Genomic DNA, 23,933 nt, shown 5'->3' on the forward strand with positions numbered 1-23,933 from the left:
TAGAGTAAGGCTGGCTCCCAGAGTTGAGGATTGGAGTGACCTAGCAGATCACCGGTCCAGATAACACCAGAGGGGAACGTCAGAGAGACCCATTTGGATAGTTTTTGAGCTGATATTGTGAAGCTTTTGGATCTTTCTGTGAGCAAAAGGGAGAGTTATGTGGACTTCCTGAAGTTCTTAGTCCTGTCCAAATAGAATGCTAGTACTCTTCTAACATCTAGCATATGCAGAATTGCCTCCCTGTTGTCACAATGTGGTTTTAGGGAAAAAACAGGAAGATGCATCTGTTGATTCATATAGAAAGTGGAGCCAACTGTAGGGAGAAACTTGGGATGCAGCCTCAGTTACTTTGTCTTTAAAAAAGATCATGTATGGTGGGTGTGCTATTAGGGCCACTATTTCTCCTAGGCACCTAGCTGAGGTGATTAGAAAATTAGCAATTAGAAATGCTGTCTTAATGGACAGGTGTAAGAGAGAGGAAGTTGCCTTGGGCTCAAAGAGAGGTCTAGTTAAAGCTCTGAGAACTAGGTTAAGATCACAGGTTGGAGCAGGTGGTCTGATGTGCAGGAAGAGATTCCCAATGCCATTAAGGAATCTACGTATCAGCGGGTAAGCAAATACAGAATCTCTGCCTCTGATGGTGGAAAGCCCTTATGGCCACAATATGTACCATAAAGGAACTAAGTGACAGTTTTGACCTTTTGAGGTCTAAAATGTAGTGTAAAATAAGAGGGAGGGAAGGTGAGTTTGGGTGCTTAGAATGACACCAAACTTTGAATCGTTCCCATTTTTGTAGGTAAATACATCAAATGATCAACTTTAGTCTGTGCAGCAATATGTCTTATCAGCGGTGGAAGATGCAGACAGGGGTAAAGGCTCAGCCTGTCGCTTTGAAAGTGCATGTTGGGAATGTGCCAAAGAGGAACCAGAGGATATATTGCCATCTGTGTCAGGTAAGGAACCAGACATGTCTTGGCAGGGTCAGATTAACTTTTTGTGGGCCCGGCACCAAATGTATTTGTGGGCCCCCCCGGGGAATGATTGTAAAAGGAGCCGGGGGTAAAAGCACAGTGGGGCAGGAGCTAGGGTTGGTCTCTGGAGCAAGGGAGGAGTCAGGGGTAAACTGCAAGTGCAGCAGGGCTGGGGAGGGGGTAAACAGGATTCCCCCCTGCTCACATAGAGCAGGTACCTACCTGGTTCTAGCCCATTCCGTCTCTCTCTGCACTGAGCTGCCGCTCCTCCTGCAGCAGCAGGACAGGTTCTCTTCCAGCCCTCTGGGATGGGTGTTGGGAGTGGGAGGAGCGGAGGCTAATGTGGTTACTCCTATAACCGGACATTTAGTTTCCAGTCAGCACTGCCAACCGGACACTCAGGTCCCGTTTTCTACTGAGTTTCCAGTCTAAAACTGGATACCTGGCAACAGGACTGCCAGAAAAGCGGGGGAGAGGAGAGGCAAGCAATCATTTTTAAACGTAAGAGGGTTAAGCCTTAAGGCGGGGGGGAAGAAGTGGTGGGTGGGCTAGGGAGTGGAGAGGAGCTAGTGGGCAGGGCCATGTCTGCTGTACTGCCCAGGTAGGTTGGAGACTGGGGGGATCAGGTGACAGTATCCCCAGCCCAGGCAACGTGACAGCCAGTGATAGATTTAGAGTTAGTGGGGGCCCCCAGCCCTGTGCTCAGCTTCATTTTTGGGGCTCTTACTTGGGACCCAGCCAAGAAAAAGAACATTCTCGCTTATCTCCCCCCATCCCTCATTCTTTTTTCTTCATCCTCCTCCTATAAGTAATAGCAAGTAAATGAAAATAAAGTGAGGTACCTTGATTGTTCTTGTAGTCTAACTTATTTTTCCACAGACCACTTGAAAAATCACAGAGGGTCTTGACAAACCACTTAATATTTCCAAATATTGTAAAAAAATGTTGGGGGTGCGTAGTCTGGCCAGGAGCTAGGGCAAGGGAGAGGACTCAGGGTTGGGGAGGAGGTTGGGGTGTGGAGAGCTTACCTGGGGCAGCTCCTGTTTGGTTCTCAGGAAGAGGGGGTATTGGGGGCGGAAGAGTCAGGGCTGGGGAGGTGTGGGGGTGCAGGGGTCAGGACAGAAGGCTGGATGTGTGTGGGGGGGTGCAGAGGTCAGGGTGGGCAGGTGGCTGTGGGTGTGGACTGGGGTCGAGGAGGTGCTCACAGAGGGGGCTGGAGGGGGTATGCCCCAATTCCAGCCCCTTCCCCAAGGCCTCACCCCTGCCTCTTCTCCTCCTCCTTCCTGGAAAACGGAGCGTGCTCTGGCTCTGCTCCTCCTTTCCCCTCTTGCTGGCAAGCAGCTGATCCAGCTGATTGGCAGCGAGGGCGAGGGGGAACGTAGCACGCTGGGGAAAGAGGCAGGGGAGGAGTTTGGCTGCCGGCAGAGCCTGCCACGGAGCCCCAGCAGCCGGCAACATCAAGCTTCTGACCCCACAGGAGAGAGCAGAGGCAGAGAAGAGCAGGCCGGGGCCCGGCACCATGGTACTAGTGGTGCCATGGTAAATCCAGTACTGTGTCTTGGCCAGAAGGGGGAATCAGAATAACTCACTTTGGTTTGTCATATTTTCAACAGAATCTTGTATAGAAGAGGAAATGGGAGAGACATACAAGGGGTCCCTGTTCCATAGGAAGATGAGAGCATCACCCAGTGAATGTTTCCCCAGGTGAGCCCTGGAACAGTAGTGAGGACATTTCTTCTTCCAGTAAGTAGGGAAGAGATCTGTAGTTGGGGTTCCCCAAAGGACAACTATGTCTTGAAGCACCTCAGAGTTCAGTTCCCATTTGTAGTCATGAGAAAAGTTCCAACTGAGACTGTTGGCTGTCACGTTCTGTATCGCTAGTAGACAGACAGCTGAGATTAGCATGTTGTGATGGATGCACCAGTTCCAAAGTTTGAGTGCTTCTGTGCACAGGGAGGGAGATCGGGCACCTAAGTTCCCTCTGTGCTGCGTGGCTGCACAGCAGGCTATCAAGGGCCATGCAGGCAGGGAGAGGCGCCTCTCCCTCCACCCCGGACTGCTGCAGCAAGAGAGACCTGGGGCGGGGAGGAATCTTCTCTCCCCGCCACAGCCCAGGGGCAGCCTGTGTAGAATTGATGACATTGTTTGTAATTGTTCACTTTATTAATGTAACTTCATAAGTAAAGTTTTATAGAATCATAGAATGTCAGGGTTGGAAGGGACCTCAGGAGGTCATCTTGTACTATGACAGCAGGATGCGATGAGGGGCCAGGGAAATGACATCCTCCTGGTCACTGTCAGACTTCTGAGTAGGGTGGCACTTACCAGAGTATTGGTGGTATGCAGCCCAGTGCTGAGGGTGATTCTGGGCACTGGGATATCCTCATTACTGGGGCCCCAGGACCGAGAAATGGGGATAATGGTTCTTTCCCAATCGGCAGGTCTCCAGGGTACCGGAACTCTTGCAGTACCATTGATTCACTGAGTACCACAGAGGAGAGTCTGTGCTATGTTGTCGGTATCAATGGTTGTAAAGATGCAGAGCATTCCCTAGACGGGATTCTCAGTGACACTCCTTTAAAGAGAGTACGGTATTTGTCTTTGTCCTTATGGGTTGATACCTCTGCCTCAGAGCCTGAGCCCTTGGTGTCTCGAAGCAGTGCGACAGAGCTCATAGTAGAGGTACCGTGTTTCAGAGCCGCCAATACCAAGGTGATTGACTGCCCTGGGGAACCCTTCTGGCAGGCCAACAGCTCAGTTTGGGGGCTTGGAGCCCTTTCTCTCAAGCCTTTGGTGGGGGGAATCTGCTGGTTTTTTTCCATGACACTACCCCCTTTGAATTTGAAGGCTCTGTGGATGATCTGGGCTTGGCATGGGAGTGCCTTCTCCATAAGGAGGAGTTTTAACTTGAGCTCCTGGTTGTGAGACCTCAGCTTTAGCTGGTGGCAGAGGGAGCACTTCTGAGGGATATGGGACTCTCCAAGGTACCGGACACATTGAAAGTGTTTGTCCGTTACAGGAATCAATTCTTTGCAGGAGAGGCACCTCTTAAAGTCAGGGGAGCCAGGTGTGCCCTGGGGCGGGGAGAGGGGGGGAACTACACCCTCTAGTAGTGACGAATGCAGAAGAAATTCTTTTCTCTGCTAATCTCCTCCTCTGCATCACTAGTCTTCTCTTCTAAAATGATGCTCAATTCCCATCTTCCGCTGTGCCACTCTGGGACTTCCCTTTTCTGCTGGCAGACTTCTCATAGCTGCTTCACTGCTAACTTCCTCTTCTGACTCTCCCCGCTGCTCTTAAATCTGAGTCTGACTCTGCTCCTGAAGGTACCATGTCAGCCTGAGTTAACTCTCTTGCCCTACTTCTGGTAATTGCCCCTGCACGTTGGTTTATCTCCTTTGGCTCCACCAAACCAATGGGGCTGGGAACCGATGTTCCATCCTCCTCTAACTCATCCCCTATCTCTCTGACTATCTGTGTCACCACCTGCACCTCTTTATTCATGGTCTCTTTCAAGGAGCTTGTGGCTGCGGGCATTTCTGAAGTCTCCCTATATTCTGGCGCCGTGCATCAGTTCGCCTTCTCTCTAACTACATCACAAATACCTTCCAACTCCCTGATTTGATCCAACAACTGACCACAGTCTGATATATAGCCACCCAGCAATCTTAATTTGGCAGCTGTTCCCTCCTGCCACCTGTGAGTTTCCTCACCTGCCTTCTGTGCATGATACTAAGTCCATTCTAACTTTCCCTCCAACTCCTGTCCCTTTTGGAAAAGTACTAATCACTCCTCTGAAGCAACACACAGCTGATTTTTTAGCTCCTGGATAGTCTTCTTTTTCTCTTCCAAACAGGAGTGGCGCCAGGGTTTTTGGTGCCCTAGGCGGGTGTCCTTCCGCGTTCCCGGTCGTTGGCGGCAATTCTGTGCTGGGGGGGGTCCTTCCGCGCTCCCAGTCTTCGGGGCACTTTGGTGGCAGGTCCCAGAGCGAGTGAAGGACCCGCAGAATTGCTGCCGCCGACCTAGAGCGCGGAAGGACCCCCCGCCACCGAATTGTTGCCGAGGGTGGCAAAATGCCGCCCTCCCAAATCCTGATGCCCTAGGCGACTGCCTTGGTCGCCCAAATGGAAGTGCTGGCCCTGCCTCCAAAGCTTGCTGGGCTCTTCTGAGTGACTATTTTCTTAATTCGATTTCTGCCCAAGTGCACTACAAGCCACCAACAAACATTCAACAGAAATCCCTTATATCTCTTTAGTCTTCCTTTTCTTCTGCTCTACTTCCATGTCAAACACCTCTCAAAACCCTTTGGATTACAATGCTCAGAGATAACTTCTCTATCTCTCAGTTGCACTAAATCTCCTCCATGTTGTATGATCCTTGGAATGTATGACAAGGACACTCATGCTGAGAGCAAAATACAGCCTTCAAGACTTTTATTAACATAAATTGGAAAAGTAATCGAAGTTCCAAACCCCAGAATTAAAAGGAAATAGTACTGTTCTAGAGGTATATGTGGTATCATTTACTATAAAACTTCCTAGATTAACATCCTCACGCCCTTCCTTCAGAACCTGGTGGTAGAGACAACGGACCAGCCTCATCTCTGGCATACTAAAAGAGTCCACTGGTCCAGCTTCCTCAATGCTCGAGTGGAAGATGAAAAACTTAGGGAAAGCCAGAGAGCTAGAAACCTATAGCCACAGAAAAACGAACTCACTCACTCACATGGTGGTTTGCCCCTCTTATACAACCTGAGCATTGTGTGTCCAACCTTCCATCTACAAACTTAATTTCCTCACCCAAATAATATCGGGTTATGCATACTCTACAGGCTGGCATATTCATACATATTTATGACAATTAGCTCATTCTCAAACCTGTTATTTCTAGCCTGAATCGGTTTGCTGGTGGTGATTTCTATCTTCTTTGTGGTGTACACGTTACATTTATAGAGGACAATCAGTAGGCCACTTATCTATGTCTATCACCACTAACATATGTATGCTAACTTGCTTTAGCTCTTCATACAGGATGTGGCCTGTAGGTTCCTTGCATTACTACTAAAAATATTCTAATACAAAGCTATAACTATTATAATAAAACAAACCAATAATAAAGGATATAATCAAGCAAGCAAGCAGGCTAGCCGTATGGGCTACATATTTAAGTTTTGAACTTCAATTTAATGTTCTTCCTTTGTCTATTATAAAAACATTCCAACTACAAGAGATTTTTCACATCCATTTTCTTTAGACTGTGTCAAGAACAAGATGTGTTTTGCTGCAATTAATATTTTGTGACATTTTCTCATTCTTCAGGTTAGCTTTGCATTCTGAAAGATTTGTCAATTCCTATGGCCAAGTATTGGAGAAGGGGGGGAGGGATAGCTCAGTGGTTTGAGCATTGAGCCTACTAAACCCAGGGTTGCGAGTTCAATCCTTGACAGGGCCATTTAGGGATCTGTGGCAAAAATGTCAGGGGATTGGTCTTGCTTTGAACAGGGGGTTGGACTAGATGAGAGTCCTTCTTCCTTGCCAGTGAGGATTTATCCTTAGGTCTGGGCTACACTAGCAAGGGGGTTCAAACTAAGATACAGTACTTCAGCTATGCTATTGGCATAGCTGAAGTATCTTAATTCGACTTACCTGGCCATCCTCACGGTGGCGAGTCGACTGCCGCGGCACCCCCGTCAACTACACTTACTCCTCCTGCCAAGGTGGAGCATGGGCATCAATTTCTTGCATCCAGACAAGATGCAATAAATCAATCCCCGATACATCAAACACTACCCACCGATCCAGTGGATAGTATAGACATACCCTTAGATGATAAAGGTACATTTGAGAAGCAATTTTTTTGTCTGTATGATGTGCCAATTTGCACCAAAAGAGGCACATATTTTACCTGCCAATCAGTGGGGTCGTTGGACAACTGAGGTGCTAAAGGAGCATTCAAGGAAGACAAGGGCCATTGTATCAGTCTTCATTGCAGAGGATGTGAGGGAGATTCCCACACCTGAGCCATTCTTTTTAGGTGACAAATCTGAGAACTGTCCCAGATTAAGGTGTTGATAGAGGAGTTTTTGGAACAAATTGATAAATTAAACAGTAATAAGTCACCAGAATACGATAGTATTCACTCAAGAGTTCAGAAAGAGCTCAAATATGCAATTGCAGAACTACTAACTATGGTATGTAGCCTTCGCTTAAATCACCCTTTGTGTACCAGATGACTAGAGAATATCTAATATGACACCCATGTTTAAAAAGGGCTCCAGAGGTGAACACCTGGCAATTACAGGCTAGTAAGCCTAACTTCAGTACCGGTTTACTGGCTGAAACTATAGTAAAGAATAGAATTAGCAGACACACAGCTGAACACGATGTTGGTGAAGAGTCAACACAGCTTTTGTAAAGTGAAATCATGCACCACCAATCTATTAGAATTCTTTGAGGATGTCAACAAATGTGGACAAGTGTGATCCAGTGGATATAGTGTACTTGGACTTTCAAAAAGCCTCTGGACAAGGTCCCACACCAAAGGCTCGTAAGCAATTATGGGATAAGAGGGATCCATATGAGTTACTGGTTAAGAAAGGAAAACAAGGGGCATAAATGGTCAGTTTTCAAAGAGGAGAGGGGTAAAGATTGGAATCCCCCAAGGATCTGTACTGGGAAAAGTGCTGTTCAACATCCTCTTAAATTATATGGAAAAATGGGTAAACTGTGAGGTGGCAAAGTTTGCAGACAGTACTAACTACTCAAGATAGTTAAAGTCCACAGCTGACTGTGAAGAGTTATAAATTCATAGACTCATAGGTCAGAAGGGACCAATCTGATCATCTAGTCTGACCTCCTGCACAAGGCAGGCCACAGAACCCCACCCATCCAATTTTATAACAACCCCTATCCCAGGACCGAGTTATTGAAATCCTCAAAATTGATTTGAAGACCTCAAGCTGCAGAGAAACCACCAGCAAGCGACCCGTGCCTCACGCTGCAGGGGAAGGCGAAAAACCTCCAGGGTCCCTGCCAATCCGCCCTGGAGGAAAATTCCTTCCCGACCCCAAATATGGTGATCAGCTAAACCCTGAGCATGTGGGCAAGAGTCACCAGCCAGCACCTAAGAAGGAATTCTCTGCAGTAACTCAGTTCCCATTCCATCCAACATCTCCCCACAGACCACTGAGCAGACCTATCTGGTGGTAATCCAAGATCAATTGCCCAAATTAACGATCCTATCATAACATCCCCTCCATATACTTATCAAGCTTTGTCTTAAAGCCAGGAAAGTCTTTTGCCCCCACTACTTCCCTCGGAAGGCTGTTCCAGAACTTCACCCCCCTAATGGTTAGAAACCTTCGTCTAATTTCAAGTCTAAACTTCCTAATATCCAGTTTATACCCATTCGTCCTCGTGCCTACATTAGTACTAAACTTAAATAATTCCTCTCCCTCCCTAACGTTAACCCCCCTGATATATTTATATAGAGCAAGCATATCCCCCCGCAGCCTTCTTTTGGCCAGGCTAAACAAGCCAAGCTCTTTGAGTCTCCTTTCATAAGGCAGTTTTTCCATTCCTCGGATCATCCTTGTAGCCCGTCTCTGAACCTGTTCCAGTTTGAATTCATCCTTCTTGTACATAGGACACCAGAACTGCACACAGTATTCCAGATGTGGTCTCATCAACGCCTTGTATAACGGTACTAACACCTCCTTATCCTTGCAGGAAATACCCCGCCTGATGCATCCCAAAATCGCATTTGCTTTTTTAACAGCCATTAACACATTGGCGACTCATAGTCATCCTGCTATCAACCAGTACCCCAAGGTCCCTCTCCTCCTCCGTCGCTTCCAACTGATGCGCCCCAAACGTATATCCAAAATTCTTATTATTAATTCCTAAATGCATAACCTTGCACTTTTCACTATTGTATTTCATCCTATTTCTATTACTCCAGTTTACAAGGTGGTTCAGATCTTCCTGAATAGTATCCCTGTCCTTCTCCGTGTTAGCAATACCCCTCAGCTTCGTGTCATCCGCAAACTTTATTAGCACATTCCCGCTCTTTGTGCCAAGGTCAGTAATAAAAAGGTTAAATAAGATCGGTCCCAAAACCGATCCTTGAGGGACGCCACTAGTGACCTCCTTCCAGCCTGACAATTCACCTTTCAATACGACCCTCTGGAGTCTCCCCTTTAACCAGTTCCTTATCCACCTTACAACTTTCATATTCATTCCCATCTTTTCCAATTTGACTAACAGTTCCCCGTGCAGAACCGTGTCGAACGCCTTACTGAAATCTAGGTAAATTATATCTACCGCATTTCCTTTATCTAAGTAATCCGTCATCTTCTCAAAGAAGGAGATCAGATTGGTTTGACACGATCTACCTTTACTAAATCCGTGTTGCAATTTGTCCCAATTACCATTGACCTCTATGTCCTTAACTACTTTCTCCCTTAAAATTTTTTCCAAGACCTTGCATACTACAGATGTCAAGCTAACAGGCCTATAATTACCCGGATCACTTTTATTCCCTTTCTTAAAAATAGGAACTACATTAGCAATCCTCCAGTCATACGGCACAACCCCCGAGTTTATCGATTGCTCAAAAATTCTCGCTAACGGGCTCGCAATTTCACGCGCCAGTTCCTTTAATATCCTCGGATGGAGATTGTCCGGGCCCTCCGACTTTGTCCCATCGAGCTGTTCAAGTACGGCCTCTACCTCAGTTGCGGTAATATCCACTTCCATATCCACATTCCCGTTTATCATCCCTCCATCATCGCAAGGTTCCTTACTAGTCTTATTAAAAACTGAAGCAAAGTACTTGTTTAGATGTTGGGCCATGCCTAGGTTATCCTTAACCTCCATTCCATCCTCAGTGTATAGCGGCCCCACTTCTTCTTTCTTTGTTTTCTTCTTATTTATGTGGCTGTAGAACCTTTTACTATTGGTTTTGATTCCCTTTGCAAGGTCCAGTTCAATTCGGCTTTTAGCCTTCCTCACTTTATCCCTACATGTTCTGACCTCACCAAGGTAGCTTTCCTTACTGATCCTGCCTTTCTTCCACTCCCTGTAAGCTTTCTGCTTTTGTCTAATCCCCTCTCTGAGTTGCTTGCTCATCCAATTTGGCCTACAACTCCTGCCCATGGTTTTTTCCCCCTTTCTCGGGATGCAGGCTTCCGACAGTCTCTGCAGCTGCGACTTAAAGTAATTCCAGGCCTCCTCCGCATTTAAATCCACTAATTCCTCAGTCCAATCCACTTCCCTAACTAATTTCCTTAACTCTTTAAAATTAGCCCTCGAGAAATCAAAAACCCTAATCCCAGATCTACATTTGTTTATCCTTCCATCTAGTTTGAACTGAATCAGCTCATGATCACTCGAACCAAGGTTGTCCCCTACCACCATTTCTTCTACGAGGTCCTCACTGCTCACCAACACCAAATCTAAAATGGCATCCCCTCTCGTTGGTACTTCAACTACTTGATGAAGAAATCCATCCGCTATCACATCCAGAAAAATCTGACCCCTATTATTCTTGCAGGTACTCGTCCTCCAGTCTATATCCGGGAAGTTGAAGTCCCCCATAATCACACATTTCCCCTTTGTGTTTACTTCATTAAAGACATTAAAGAGGTCTCTATCCATATCCCAATCAGATCCCGGCGGTCTGTAGCATACGCCAAGCACTATCTCAGGGGAAGCTCTAGTTGCTTTTTTACCCAGTGTGATTTTTGCCCAGACAAACTCTGTCTTATCCATTCCATCGCTTCTTATTTTGCTACAGTTAATTTCATCATTGATGTACAAGGCTACTCCACCACCTTTGCCTTTCTTCCTGTCTTTTCTAAACAGCACATAGCCTTCAATACCCGTGCTCCAGTCATGAGTACTATTCCACCAGGTTTCAGTTATCCCTATAATATCCGGTTTCACTTCCTGCACCAGTAACTCCAGTTCCTCCATCTTGTTACCTAGGCTCCTCGCATTAGTGTACAGACTTTTTAATTTTTGGCGTTTGGCGTCAGTGACATTCTTTCCCCCGTCGTGCAGAGACCTTTTACCATCAGCATCACCCGTTACTCTGGTTTCTACTCCACTGTTCCTCCTTGGATCAAATCTTGGGACCGCAAGGGTATCCCCTCTCACTTTGTTTACTTTCCTCTCCAGGTTATATTCCGGCGTGGAGATCTCCCGAACATCTCCCAACCATCTCCCCCAACTTCCTAGTTTAAAGCTCTCTTGATGAGGTCGGCGAGCCTCCATCCTAGAATTCTATTTCCCTCCTTGCTTAGATGAAGTCCATCCTGAGCGAACAGTCGTCTATCCGTAAATGCTTCCCAGTGACCGTACATCCCAAAGCCCTCCTTATAACACCTTAGTGGTTACTACTCCTGAAAGTCATCATGGATGACTCTGAAAATATCTGCTCAATGTGCAGTGGCAGTCAAAAAGCTAGCAATATTAGGAACTATTAGGAAGGGGATAGAAAATAAGACAGAATATACCATAATGCCACTATATAAATCCATGGTACACCCACATTTTGAATAGTGTGTGCAGTTCTAGTTGCTCCATCTTAAAGTTCTATTAGAACTGGATAAAATACTGAGAGGGCCAATACAAATTATTAGGAGTATGTAACAGCTTCCATATGAGTAAAGATTAAAAAAGACTGGAACTATTCATTTTAGAAAAGAGATTAAGAGGGAATATGATAAAGGTCTATAAAATCATGGTGTGGAGAAAGTGATTAGGAAGGTGTTATTTACCACTTCACATAAACTAGGAGCCTCCCAATGAAATTAATAGGCAGCAGGTTTAAAACAAACATAAGGAAGTACTTCTTCACACAATGCACAGTCAACCTGTGGAACTTGTTGCCATGGGATGTTCTGAAGGCCAAAAATATAACTGGGCTCAAAAAAGAATTAGAAGTTCCTGGAGAATAGGTCCATCAATGGCTCTTAGCCAAGATGGTCATCATGGACAAAATCCCATGCTCTCAGTGTCCCTAAACCTCTGCCTACTAGATGTAGAGACTGGACGACGGGATGGATCACTTGGTAATTGCCCTGTTCTGCTCACTCCCTCTGAAGCATCTAGCATTGGCCACTGTTGGAAGCCAGGATCCTGGGCTAGATGGACCATTGGTCTGACCCAGCATGGCCATTCTTATGTTATCAGTCACTACTGCTTAACAGTAACAGACCACTGACAGTTTTTTTAAATAAAGCATGTAAACATCACTATGGGAATTTTCTAACTAAATCATCCCATTATTATTATTATTATTTTACTAAAACTTGTAAATACAATCCATTTTCATTGGTGATTTTTTGATAATGGCCTCTGATCAAAGTTTCATAAATTAATTAAGAACTCTAAAACGAGTTACAAAAAGCGTATACTCTTGCAATAGTTTCTCAGAGGATCTAGCTTGACTACAAACCTCTTTGAAAGCTGATAGTATTAAAATAATTGTTCAGCGTTGTCTTATGGTAGTTACATAATGTGGCAGTCACAGTCTGAATAAACTTGTAAGTTTCCCACCTGGAAATTTACCTCAGTATTTAGTTGGGACGGTAAGACTTACTCCCTATCATCTTCTGAAACTTGTATATAGCTGGGGTTATTCAAGGTGTGAACTTTCTTCAGGACAATGTTTTCATAAATGTACATACAGAAATGCTTGATACTTATAACAAAAGAGGAAAATGATTTCTTCCTGCTTGCCTGTCAATTATCTGTTCCATCTTTCCAAATTCAGGGTGGGGTCTCCAGCAGAAGTATGGCTGGTAAGAGGAAGACACTGGCTCTGCTATCTCCTAATACACTGCAGAGGGAGACAAACCTGGCTTAAAGGACTTGTGGAGAAAAATGGCACTTGTTAACGTGGGTTCCAACTTAGAGCTTGTGTCAGGGCAAGAAGCCAAAGTGAAATGCTCTGTTAATCTATAAAACATATAAGGCCTGGGCAACCTCAAATTTTCCCCCATCACTACATTAAAGTGCCTCAGACTGACTTGAAGAAATGGTGAGAGGATACTGCAATTCTACCCAATCAGTCCATGGCATGCATACAGAAATTATCAACATGGGAGCTAACTACACCTCTACACCGATATAACGTGACCCGATATAACACGAATTGGGATATAACGTGGTAAAGCAGCGCTCCCGGTGTGTGTGTGTGTGTGTGTGGGGGGGGCTGCTGCATGCTCCAGCAGATCAAAGCAAGTTCAATATAATGCAGTCACCTATAACGCGGTAAGAGTTTTTGGCTCCCGAGGACAGCGTTATAATATCGGGGTAGAGGTGTATCATGCAGGTAGCATTTTTTGAAATATAAATATTTATATGTAGGAGCTAGACAGACTACTAACTTATTTCACAAATACATCTAACTTAGTCACCAAATATCAATCTCTCATTAACCTGGAGTGAGTGGACTTTGACTGGCAACCTAGGTTCTGTATTTCATTACCAGTCCCCTAATCTATGAAACAGTGATGTTTTGGCTATTTTCAACAGTTTTAAACTAACAATTCATCCTGAACTCAACCTTAACTTCCATATTTCTTGAAGGTTTACATGAGACCGAAACAGTCCAGAAACACGTATTTGGGCATTTGAAAATGCATTCATATGACAAACATTTATTAAAGGTGTATAGTGAAATTTTCAGTGTATAAGGTATTAAGAAGCACAAAGATTCAGATGGGACCCGTACATCCTGTAGGTGCTTCTGAAAATCTTCCCTGTATTTAGGTAGACAAACTTTTTAAAATTATGTATCATTCAATGAATTTTAAGAGAACATTTCTGATCAGTGAGTTATATCTTTGCAGTCTACATAGTTGCATGCCTGGAAAGGTTGGGGGCAAAATTTACACTGGACAATTTGAAAGTATTTATTTACAATTTATTTCAAAGAACATTTTTATGAAAACAAATTAATTAAAAATTCAGTGGTACTAGACTATTTTAGGATATTTGCAATTGCAAAACTGGTAAGAGTTTGCTAAAATGGAAGAACACTAGTTTTCCTTCTCCTGACAACCCTGCTGGTCCCAACCTCACCACTTTATTTTAATGTTTACCATATTCTAAGTCTAAGTCTATGGCTCACAATAATTGACCTTGCCACAACATTACCACAACAAATAGAATAATTCCAGTTACCATTAAGCATCAAATGCATTTATTGTTGCATAATTCACCAGCCTGGCTTTGCCTTGTATGTATTTGTTTTCAAAAGGAAAATGTTATATTTGAGAATTCTTTTAAAATGCTTCCTTTACTGAAAATTGAAATTTGACAGTTGGGGTTTGTCTTCAATAGAGTTTTGACCTTGAATTAATTTATTGCCAATTAATTCAAAGTAACTAACATGTTTGTAAAGGCTAGCATGGATATTCCCAAAATATTTTTCCCAGGACACAAGCATTTAATCCTTATCATAGGCCTCTGCCCTTAAAACACTGAAAACAAATCTGTTGTCTGTAGTTTTTAAAGGAAATGTTAAACAACATTAAAAATCAACAAAATTCAAGTTTACAGTGTCCCTTCAACTTCAACTAATTACCCCAACTTCCTGGCTGGGGCTTAGGTTGAGCACAACACTACAGTCAAATTTTAATTTTAAGACAACTGGCATGTCAAATAACCTTTACATTTATTATTCTGACTCTGGATATACTGTGGTTTTATTTTTACATACAACTGCAAAATATAGATATTCTACTCCCAAAAATCAAACTTTTTAAGAGCCATAGGTATATGTTTCAAAATACGTGTTCCAGCTTAAAAGTTTTGCATGATAACCTTACAAGGAAAGAAAGGCTATTAAGAGATGACATCATCCTTAGAACTATCTGAACTTTTTGCTGACCAACAAGATTGTAAAACGTCTTTTCACTGCACTTCATCTTTATGTGCATTCATTAGAGATCTCCAGTTTAACATGTACAAGACACATCATTAATTATAGTTGCAATTAAACTGAGCTAGCTTTTTTTTACAATATAGGAAATAAAGCCCAAGTAAAGGATTGTTGTAGCTTGTCCAATGTCAATGGGAGCAATATGCATTTTTATTGTAAACTTCCACACTCCTATCCTATGATTAAATGAATACAAAACAGATCCTTTTCACAAGAAAGTGCATACTCAGCAATCTGTTCCCCGTGACTAGCAGATATGATCAGGTTGATAGCAGGTCATTACTGACGATTAAAATTTTTTAAACATTTAAAATTTAAGTTTAGTTTTTTTTAGGACATGGGATGTTTAAATATGGTATGAAACAAGACTGTGGTCCAAGCTTCTTATAAAAACAAGATTTCTCTGTCTTTGTGAACATAAACAACCCCCACACCAACTTTTAGCCTTGCTATCTATGTACCCAAGATAACATCTCTCTCGCAAAGGGACTGACAGATTTTTTTTCCTGTCCACATTGTTAAGGAAAAAAAGGTTATAACATTAGGCCATAAACATATTTAAATAGGCTTATTTTTGTAGTGTAAATGGGACAGACTCCATGTTCAGAAAGAATGGAAATAGCGCAGTCCTCCTGAGGTCAAGCCTTGAAAGAACACTCTTCAGAACAAACAGAATTAAGACCTTATACATTTACACTTATGAAGAAGGTTTAAAGTAGGGCTGTTAAACTGTAATCTGAGTGACAATTTAAAACAACTGGGATTTTCTGTACCACTGAAATAAAGATAGCAAAATCCTTTGAGAAATGGGGTACTTAGAATGTCTAAAAAAGCAGCATTCTGAACACACAGCAATTATGCAGAATCTTTTGAAAACAATATTGGTGCCTATGACATCTATAATCTTTCACATAACATGATTGAACAAAACAGAAAAACGGCCTGTATACATTGTTAATTTTTTTTTCAAGTAATGTTATGTACATTTTATTGCCAGTATATGCACAATGGTAAGCAAAGAACTATAAATACACAACGTAGTTAAACAGTAGAAAACAAAGAGAAAGTTGCACACAAGGGAGGAGAGAAAGGGGAGACACTACTTTCCTGATGCAGCTGCTAAAAAAAAAAAAAAAAGGTCCAGTGACAAATAATGAGAATTTCCCTTTTTTAAAGTTTTTACATACATTTCTACATTCCCCCCTGCCCAAAGAAAACACATCTCTGCAACAGCAGCAAACTGCTTCTTTAATAACCATGTCTCAACTTTCTCTGTCAGATTCACTTCAGATTAAGTGAAAATGACCTCTCAGAGAATGTAATTGCAAGTATCCAGCTCCACTTTTAGTCAGTTTTGTCTTTCAAGGTAACTAGCAATTGAAATGCATTAGCAGTTCCTTATGATATCTGGCGACATGATAAAGAACAGGGCTTCGAATACACAGTAGCAAATGGTGATTTGAAAAAATAATTAAAAAAAGATTTCTATAGACAGTTATTCCACAAGACACTATGGGCAGCAGCTCAGTCAAAAGTAAAGTAATCACTCTGAAGAGGTAGAGAGAATTTTAGCCTAGAACAGAAGAACATCCTTGGCACTGTTATTTTCTCTCTTACCAGGACACATGTCCTAAAACTAGACCATACCATAGTAAAAAACAAACAAACCCAGGTTCCATCATTCCTGGACAGGTGCTGTTTTACCCCATCTCTCAGCTAAGTAGCTTGTTGATTACGTCTGAGAAACAGAAAGACATTCAAGGACATATATTTACTTGATTTTTGTTCTCTCTTTCCATTATCATAAATACAAAGAAGCATTATTAACAAACTAAAATTTAAAAAATAAAACAACAACCTGAAAACATTTTCACACCTTAATCCAGATGGGTCCTGATGATGCTGTTCAAGAAAACCATGCAAATAATTTGGTGCTGCTTTCCCAATTCATCCAAAACATTTTTTTTGAAAAAAGTGGCAAGATTCATAGCACTTGTGATTCTCCCCTGCCACCTTAAAAATTCAGTGCAGAATGTTTTAGTGCTTTTAAAAAGACAACCAATGAACTGCACTGTTGTCATATACCCTCCATGTGAGTTACAATACAACACTACTGGTTCCAGCAACCAGGTTGAGAGGAAACATTCTAGTGATAAAGATAAATACATACTGAGCATGCTTGGGCAGAGCACTCCACTCTGAGGCATCCTGCTTGAAGAAAGGATAGTGACAAGGATGGTTCAGGTCCATCAAGTAAGTGTTTTCTCTGCTGCTAGAAAGCAGGTTGTCACACTATCACCAGTTCTGCGACACTGGACCCTGAACGGGCTGTCTTCCACATTATGATGTGCTAGCTGTACTAGTCCTCTACTGCTCACAATAAATTCTTATTTATGGGACAAACATACAACCAATGAACAATATCACTTTCAAAGAACTGGATCAATCCAGCTTTTTATGGGCATAATTCTCATACTCCAGAATATCCCAAACAAGATACAAATAAGATGTACCACCACAGTGACTGAGTCTAGTTGCAGTTCAGACTAGTCCTGCCATGTTTCATATAAATTTCTTCTTTCTAGCAAATATGATATTTAAACAAAACAGCAATAAAAATAGCATGTTATTCTGCAGCCAAAAATAAAAAAGCAACAGAATTTAGATTTTAACTTTTAAAGCTTAAAGCATTCTTGTTTAATTAGCATTTTTAAAATTTTTTTTAAATACAGTCATAACACTGGTAAAAGTTAATGGGAAGACACACAGAGGAGTGCGAACAGAAAAAGTGATGGATTAGATTTTTAAAATTTATTGTGTTTTGACCAGCTGATATTAACACTGTTTTCTCCTTGGATTTGGAATAATTCTACTGCAACTGTCACATGCAGGCTGAGGGGTAGCCATCAGTTTAAAAAAAAATAAAAAAAGAAAACAAAAGACAAACTGGGAGAAAAAAAAAAAGGAGTTCCAAAGGTATGTGTGAGAATTTTCCTTTCACTGATATCAGAGTGCCTGTCCTTTCTTTAGAAGACCTGGTTCACTGTAGTCAGTTTCATTAGCTTTGGCCAGAAACATCTGCTGCTGTGTCACCTGCTCCAGAGCCTGTCTGTGCACGTTTGATGTAAAGGTTCAATAATTTCATCTGCAGATTTAATTCAGAAATGCATTTGTTTAACATTTATCAGAAACACAGTTTAATAGTAAAAATTCTAAAATAGTCTATCAGCATGGGTAAGACGACAGTAAAGAACGTTCTAAATAAAGGTGAGTGAACAATGGATTTTTTGCTTTGCTGGTAATTCTGAAACACCGAAAAAAGTTTTGTTTCAGGTCAAACTGAAAATGAATTTTTTTGGCAAATCAAAAAGTCTGAAATATTCAGAGTAAGGTTGAAACAAAACATTTCGGTTCAACCCAACATTTTTCATTTCAGTTTTGAGCGGTTTTACAAAAATAAAGGACTAGAGTCACAAAATGCCTAGGGGAGGGGAGAAGAGGACCTCTTTTATAACCGTTATCACAGTGTACTCCTGGGGGATTCTGCACCAAAAAAATTAAAAATTCTGCGCTCAATATTTTAAAATTCTACAAATTTTATTTTTCAAAATAACAACACTATATAATCATACCAGTTTCAATTATTTTGGTAATTTATTTCAAAATAGCTGTCAGCAAGTATGTCTGTAACAATACAGACACACAAAATTTTCCCCAGAAGTAGAAAGTTAAAGAAACGCCTACAACAACCCAGTTCCTGTTTCTCTGCTCCCCCCGCAGCCCAGACACTCACACCCACTACCCCCCAGAGTCCAGGAATCCAGAGGGAGAAACAGACTGATGCTGGGTCCCAGGCTTGCATGGAGTTTCCCACATGCCACTGCTTCCTTCCATCAAGGTGTGCTGGGAACTGCAGCTGCTGGTAAACCTCCAGTTCCCTCTTCCTTCCCCTCCCCCCCAGCCTTATCTTCTATTTACAAGCTGGGCTTTGCCAGGTCCAGCAGCCCCTAGTGGTGACCAGTAGCTCTGAGCCCATTTCTGTTGTGGGGGTTGGGTGGGGGGGAAGGAAATTCTGCGTGCACATTATTTTCTGCAAAATTCTGCATTGTGCAGAATTCCCCCAGGAGTAACCCAGTGGTTAGGGTCTCTCCTGAGACATGGGAGTCTCAAGTTCAGTTCTCTCCTCTGCCTGATGTGGAGCAGGAACTTGAACTGGGGTCTCCCACATCCAACATGGATGACTAACCACCTGGCTACTGAGTAATTCTCACACTTACTCCTTGGCCCAATGATTACCCATTGTCAGTTATAGTAGATATTCATGGTCATTTATGACAATAGATAGTCATTTCGCCAGGGAAAGAGAGTGAGAACGACTTTCTTGTGTGGTGATTAGGGCACCCAACCTAGTATGTGAGAGATCCAAGTACAAGTCACTGATCCTCATGAGGCAGAGGGAATTGAACCTGAGTTTCCCACACTCAGCACAGTACCCTAACCATTAAACTAAAGATTATAAGGGAGGTCTGGTAACCAAAAAATATTCATCTAACTTTAATAACTGAGCTGTTTTCCCTTTAGTGAAAGTAAAAATCTTTAGGGGAATTTAAAATAAAGGAAGAAGTATCTTTTTATGTACCTGTAAGTGAAAACCTCAAAACAGACCAATATTCTTCACAAGGAGTTATTGCTCACAAAGAGTTAAACACACAAAAAAGGGGGAAGCTGAAGTAGTTGAGCTGGGGTTAATGATTATTATTCCTAAATTTTAGAGGCACTGTGAATAAGTTGGTGTTATTTTTATAGGAGAAAACCCATTTTGAATCTAGTCACTGGAAGGGTTTTGGGAGCCCTTAATGCTCAGGGTAAGTGGGGTTTCTATTCCCTAAAAAGTCCTTGGTTTTGGGTCACCCTATGTAAAATCATGTTAAAAAAAGGGGCGGGGAGGGGCAATATCCACACAGTGGAAGTTTTGTATCTTATCACTCATCATAATGCATAAAAGTGAGTCGTCTTATTTATTTTCCAGGACAAGATGATATATAATGTTCAATTGTCTCTATGTAAATTAAATTTTTCTGCAAATGTGCAGCCATCCAAAAAGATGCATTAAAGATTTTGTGTTTTTCAAATAATACAGAAATAAAATGTACTTAAAAGGTTGTGGCATGCAAATTACTTAAGGAAAGGTACAGACAGAAACATAATTGGTTAATTTACTTCTACTGTACATTTATCTCCCACCAAACAATGACATTTTCAAAAGGCAACACCAGATGGAGCAATGGTGGAGATGAAAGTCAGTACACTGATTATGTTCACTGTGGAATTACCTACCATTTTACATAATATACACACAACACTAAATAAATACATTGATTTTGAAGGTGTACTCAACCATCTTACGGATGTTTATGCAAAGGTTTCTTAATCTAATTTTTCAAGGAGAATTTTTTTAATATTTTGAAGCACAGTTGTGCTTTTGAGCTAATTTATAATATAACCACATCTAATCTAACACAGCAAAATATGGGGCTTAATTCAGCATTTCTTATAAATCAATGAGAAATTCACTTGCATGAAGATTGGACTTATGGTTTGCATATTTTTGAGTCTCACATATGAAAGTCACCTTGATCCTTTCTGTTTGCTAGTAGCTTCAGCAACCTGGGTTGTTATTCCTTCAGATATATACTTCCTTAGTTTTAATAGTTGCTCACAACTACACTGAAAACAAATACATGCAATTAGGGACTAGGATTTCTGTAAATGGCATCCTCCACTTACTTTGCTGCCTGTGAGTTGACTGAGATGTGGTTTTAGTTCATCGCCAATTACTGCATGAATGGCTACAAGGCAGAAAACACAAGCCTTACGAACACTGCTCTCCGAATTATCATAACCCTAGGCAGCAAGGAAATGAACATTAATACCTAGCATATGACTAAAATTCCAAGAGAGATTTCTTTTTATAGATATATCCCCCCCCAAAAAATCACACTAAATGAATGTTAAAGTTACCAAGAGAACCACTCTCAAGTTAGAAAATGCCAAAATTAAACTTGCCCAGATAAACAGAGGATTATTTGTTCTTTGAGAGTCACCTCTGTGCATTTACACTTGTGGAATATGGTGCCCCAAGCATAGAACTGTGGAACTGCCTTGAAAATCCATGTCCATTGAGAAGCATGAAAGATCTTGCATGCGTGCAACATCATTGCCCTACTCGACAAGAATGCATCCACCAACCACCTCAATTCCTTCCCTCTAACTGTCAAGTCCAGATGTTATATAGAACTCTGAGGTCGAGAGGAAGGGGGTAGGTAGTATGAATATACAGAGACGATTTCTGAAGAACAATAGTTACTGGTTAGTAATCTCTTTTTTCATCAATCATCTCTGTGCACACCCATTTGTGGGATATCAGCGGGATGATGGTAGGTGGAGTTCTTAGTTAAATATGGACTGTTGTGCTGCTCTCTCAAACTGAGCATCAGAATGCAACTCTAAGGCTGAGGAGCAGTGCTTTCTGAAAGAGTGCATGAACTCCAACTTGCTGAGCTTGAATTTTCTTACGTATTTGTTGAGGTTTCTGAGGTACACTATGGGTGTCAGACTGTCATTCATCTTGGGGATCAGGAAATAGCAGATGTAAAATCCTTTCCCTTGGTGTTGCTAAGGAACCTCATCTTTGACTTTCTTCTTGAGAAAAGAATCCGCATCTTACAAAGGGATTCTCTCCTATGAGAGGTCCCTGAAGAGTGAGGTAACCATATGGTTGCCTGTGCAACCTTATTTCTGGAATTTCCTAACCTTTGAGAGCTTGTTGTCACAACCGTAATGCACATTTAATGCTAGCTTCTTAAAAATTTAACTTCTTAATTCTTTTAAACACCGCCAACCAAATATTGTGGAATCAGACTGACACTCAACTTAACACATCAACAGAGTTTGGACCATTAGGTCCACAGATATCTACCATTTGAGCTCATGGAGTAACTGGCAACAGCAGCAGGTTGCCATCCTCCATGTGGACCAACACTAGAGTAGGATGACACACACACTTTGCCGGTAGGTTTCACAACTATTTGCTGACAGTAGAAAAATGCAGACTCAGAACTACCAGGTTAAATTCCAGGTTCTGAAGGGAGTGTTTGCTAGTGGTAAGAGACCCTTTTTCCCATTTCATTCAGCCTCTCCCTGTCCTCTTCTGTTCTTAGCCTCTTTTCTCCAGCTTCTTCCCTGCCATCCCCATCTGGCTCCTATCCCCCTCTTCTGCTCTTATTCGTTCCCTGGCTCCTGTGCCTATCCCCAATCCTCTATTCCTGCCCTTCCCGCAGCTCCTGCTGTTTGTGTCCCCCTCTTCCCTTCTATCATCCTGCAGAGCTGGGCTAGAATATACCAAGTACAGGTGGAATCTTTGGAGAATTTAGCTGTCAAAGTCTAGCAAGTTTCTCCTGAGCATGAGCAAACAGAAGTGTTCTGACTTGTCCAAATATGGGCAAGTTTTCATGGGGATAGCAAAAAAAGGCATCCCTCACAAGAGGGCGACTCCTCCTGCCTCAACACCACCAAATTTCAAGTCCCTGGTCCGAAGCATGGAACAAAATAGAGACAGGATTATTATTATTTTTAACGTGGGCAATACAATGCATTTTCCCCTAATCTATTTCTTGGAAATGGCTGAATTATTTTTACTAAAACTTCCCTCCCTGCCAAAAAAAAAACACAAAAAAACAGAACCAAAACCAAAAAACAATCTCACATGCCTAACACACATAGCAAGGACATAGCATAGAAATTTCAGTCCAAACTCTTAAGTTTGGCAAAATTATAAGTAACTGAAAACAGGTTCTTATAATGAAATTACTAATGGCAACATTTCCTGCACGTCCTAAAAGGAGAATTATGATGGCACTGTAAAAATATCTTTTGTGCCAAAAAATTAATACTGGAAAGAAGCACAGCTGAACTGGTACAAAATTTTCCATTTTAGTACACTGGTTAACATAAAGCAAAGTTTAAAAACATTTAAGCTATACTTCACTCTGCCCTATCCAAACCTCAGCTCAGCTATGAGACCATTTGGGTATGTCTACAGTGCAATAAAATATCCATGGCTGGTCCATGTGAGCTGACTTGGACTCATGGAGGCTTGGACTAGGGAGGGCTATAAAATTGTAGTATAGATGTTTGGCCTCAGTCTGGAGCCTGGGCTCTGGAACCCTTCCTCTCATGGGATCTCAGAGCCTGGGCTCCAGCCCAAGCCCAAACATCCTCTGCAATTTTTGTAGCCCCGCAGCCTGAACCCGAGTCAGGTGACACAGACCAGCCACAGGTGTTTTATTGCAATGTAGACATATGCTTTGTGGCCCTATCTTCTCTTTCTCATTTTTAAAATAGTGGATTTTATACAAAAGAAAATAAAAATTATTTTAAAGGAACAGAGAAAAATATTATGTGGTATCTAGAATCATAGAATATCAGGCTTGAAAGGGACCTCAGAAGGTCATCTAGTCCAATCCCCTACTCAAAGCAGGACCAATCCCTGGACAGATTTTTGTGCCAGATCCCTAAGCGGCCCCTTCAAGGATTGAACTCACAACCCTGGGTTTAACAGGCCAATGCTCAAACCACTGAGCTACTCCCCCGCAATTTTTCAAAACATTTAAACTGATTTAATAGAGCCAATTTAAGTCACCCAAATGTAGGGTAAGATCTTGCAATGCGCTGAGCATCTAATAGGTGAAATCATAACCTCACTGGATTAAGATTCTTAATGATTTAGTAGAGATCAGCATGCGGAACATAAACATGACGACTGCATAATATTATTTATTTAACATAAACCAGGACTTCTCAAATGTTAATCTCAATATCTAGCTAGCAATGTCATCACTAGCTACTAGATTAAGAAATCTTCCTGAAAATAAAGTATCACTAAAATGGTTTCAAGCAATCTAATCTAAAGGCTGAAAATGTGCTGCATCCGGATAAACGTTTTTTAAT

At 42.0% G+C, this 23,933-nt stretch overlaps 1 protein-coding gene and 1 long non-coding RNA gene across 32 annotated transcripts in view; one reads left to right on the forward strand and one right to left on the reverse strand.

The window, feature by feature from the left end:
• The first annotated feature begins 802 nt into the window (after positions 1–802).
• LOC115645942 lies at positions 803–13,158 on the forward strand. 2 transcript variants are annotated; one of them, XR_003998875.1, is made up of 3 exons: positions 803–953; positions 2,585–2,714; positions 12,750–13,158. It is a non-coding gene; the product is annotated as an uncharacterized LOC115645942 (long non-coding RNA). The 2 variants fall into 2 exon arrangements; XR_003998876.1 differs by having other exon boundaries at positions 2,585–2,675.
• Positions 13,159–13,353: 195 nt separating this feature from the next.
• CLASP2 (cytoplasmic linker associated protein 2) overlaps positions 13,354–23,933 on the reverse strand; it is a 292,183-nt gene continuing 281,603 nt past the window's right edge. For 21 of the 30 annotated variants that reach the window (XM_030551241.1, XM_030551237.1, XM_030551235.1 and 18 more), the window contains 2 exons: positions 20,712–20,828; positions 13,355–18,069 (listed from right to left, as the gene is read on the reverse strand). In XM_030551241.1, the coding sequence (XP_030407101.1) occupies positions 17,983–18,069; positions 20,712–20,828 (204 nt within the window). In that variant the 3' untranslated portion in view covers positions 13,355–17,982. Of the gene's footprint in view, positions 18,070–20,711; positions 20,829–23,933 lie in introns of all 30 variants that reach the window. The other 9 variants (XM_030551253.1, XM_030551236.1, XM_030551233.1 and 6 more) reach the window with 2 other exon arrangements.

The sequence above is a fragment of the Gopherus evgoodei genome, chromosome 2, assembly GCF_007399415.2.
Source record: "Gopherus evgoodei ecotype Sinaloan lineage chromosome 2, rGopEvg1_v1.p, whole genome shotgun sequence".
Lineage (NCBI taxonomy): Eukaryota > Metazoa > Chordata > Testudines > Testudinidae > Gopherus > Gopherus evgoodei.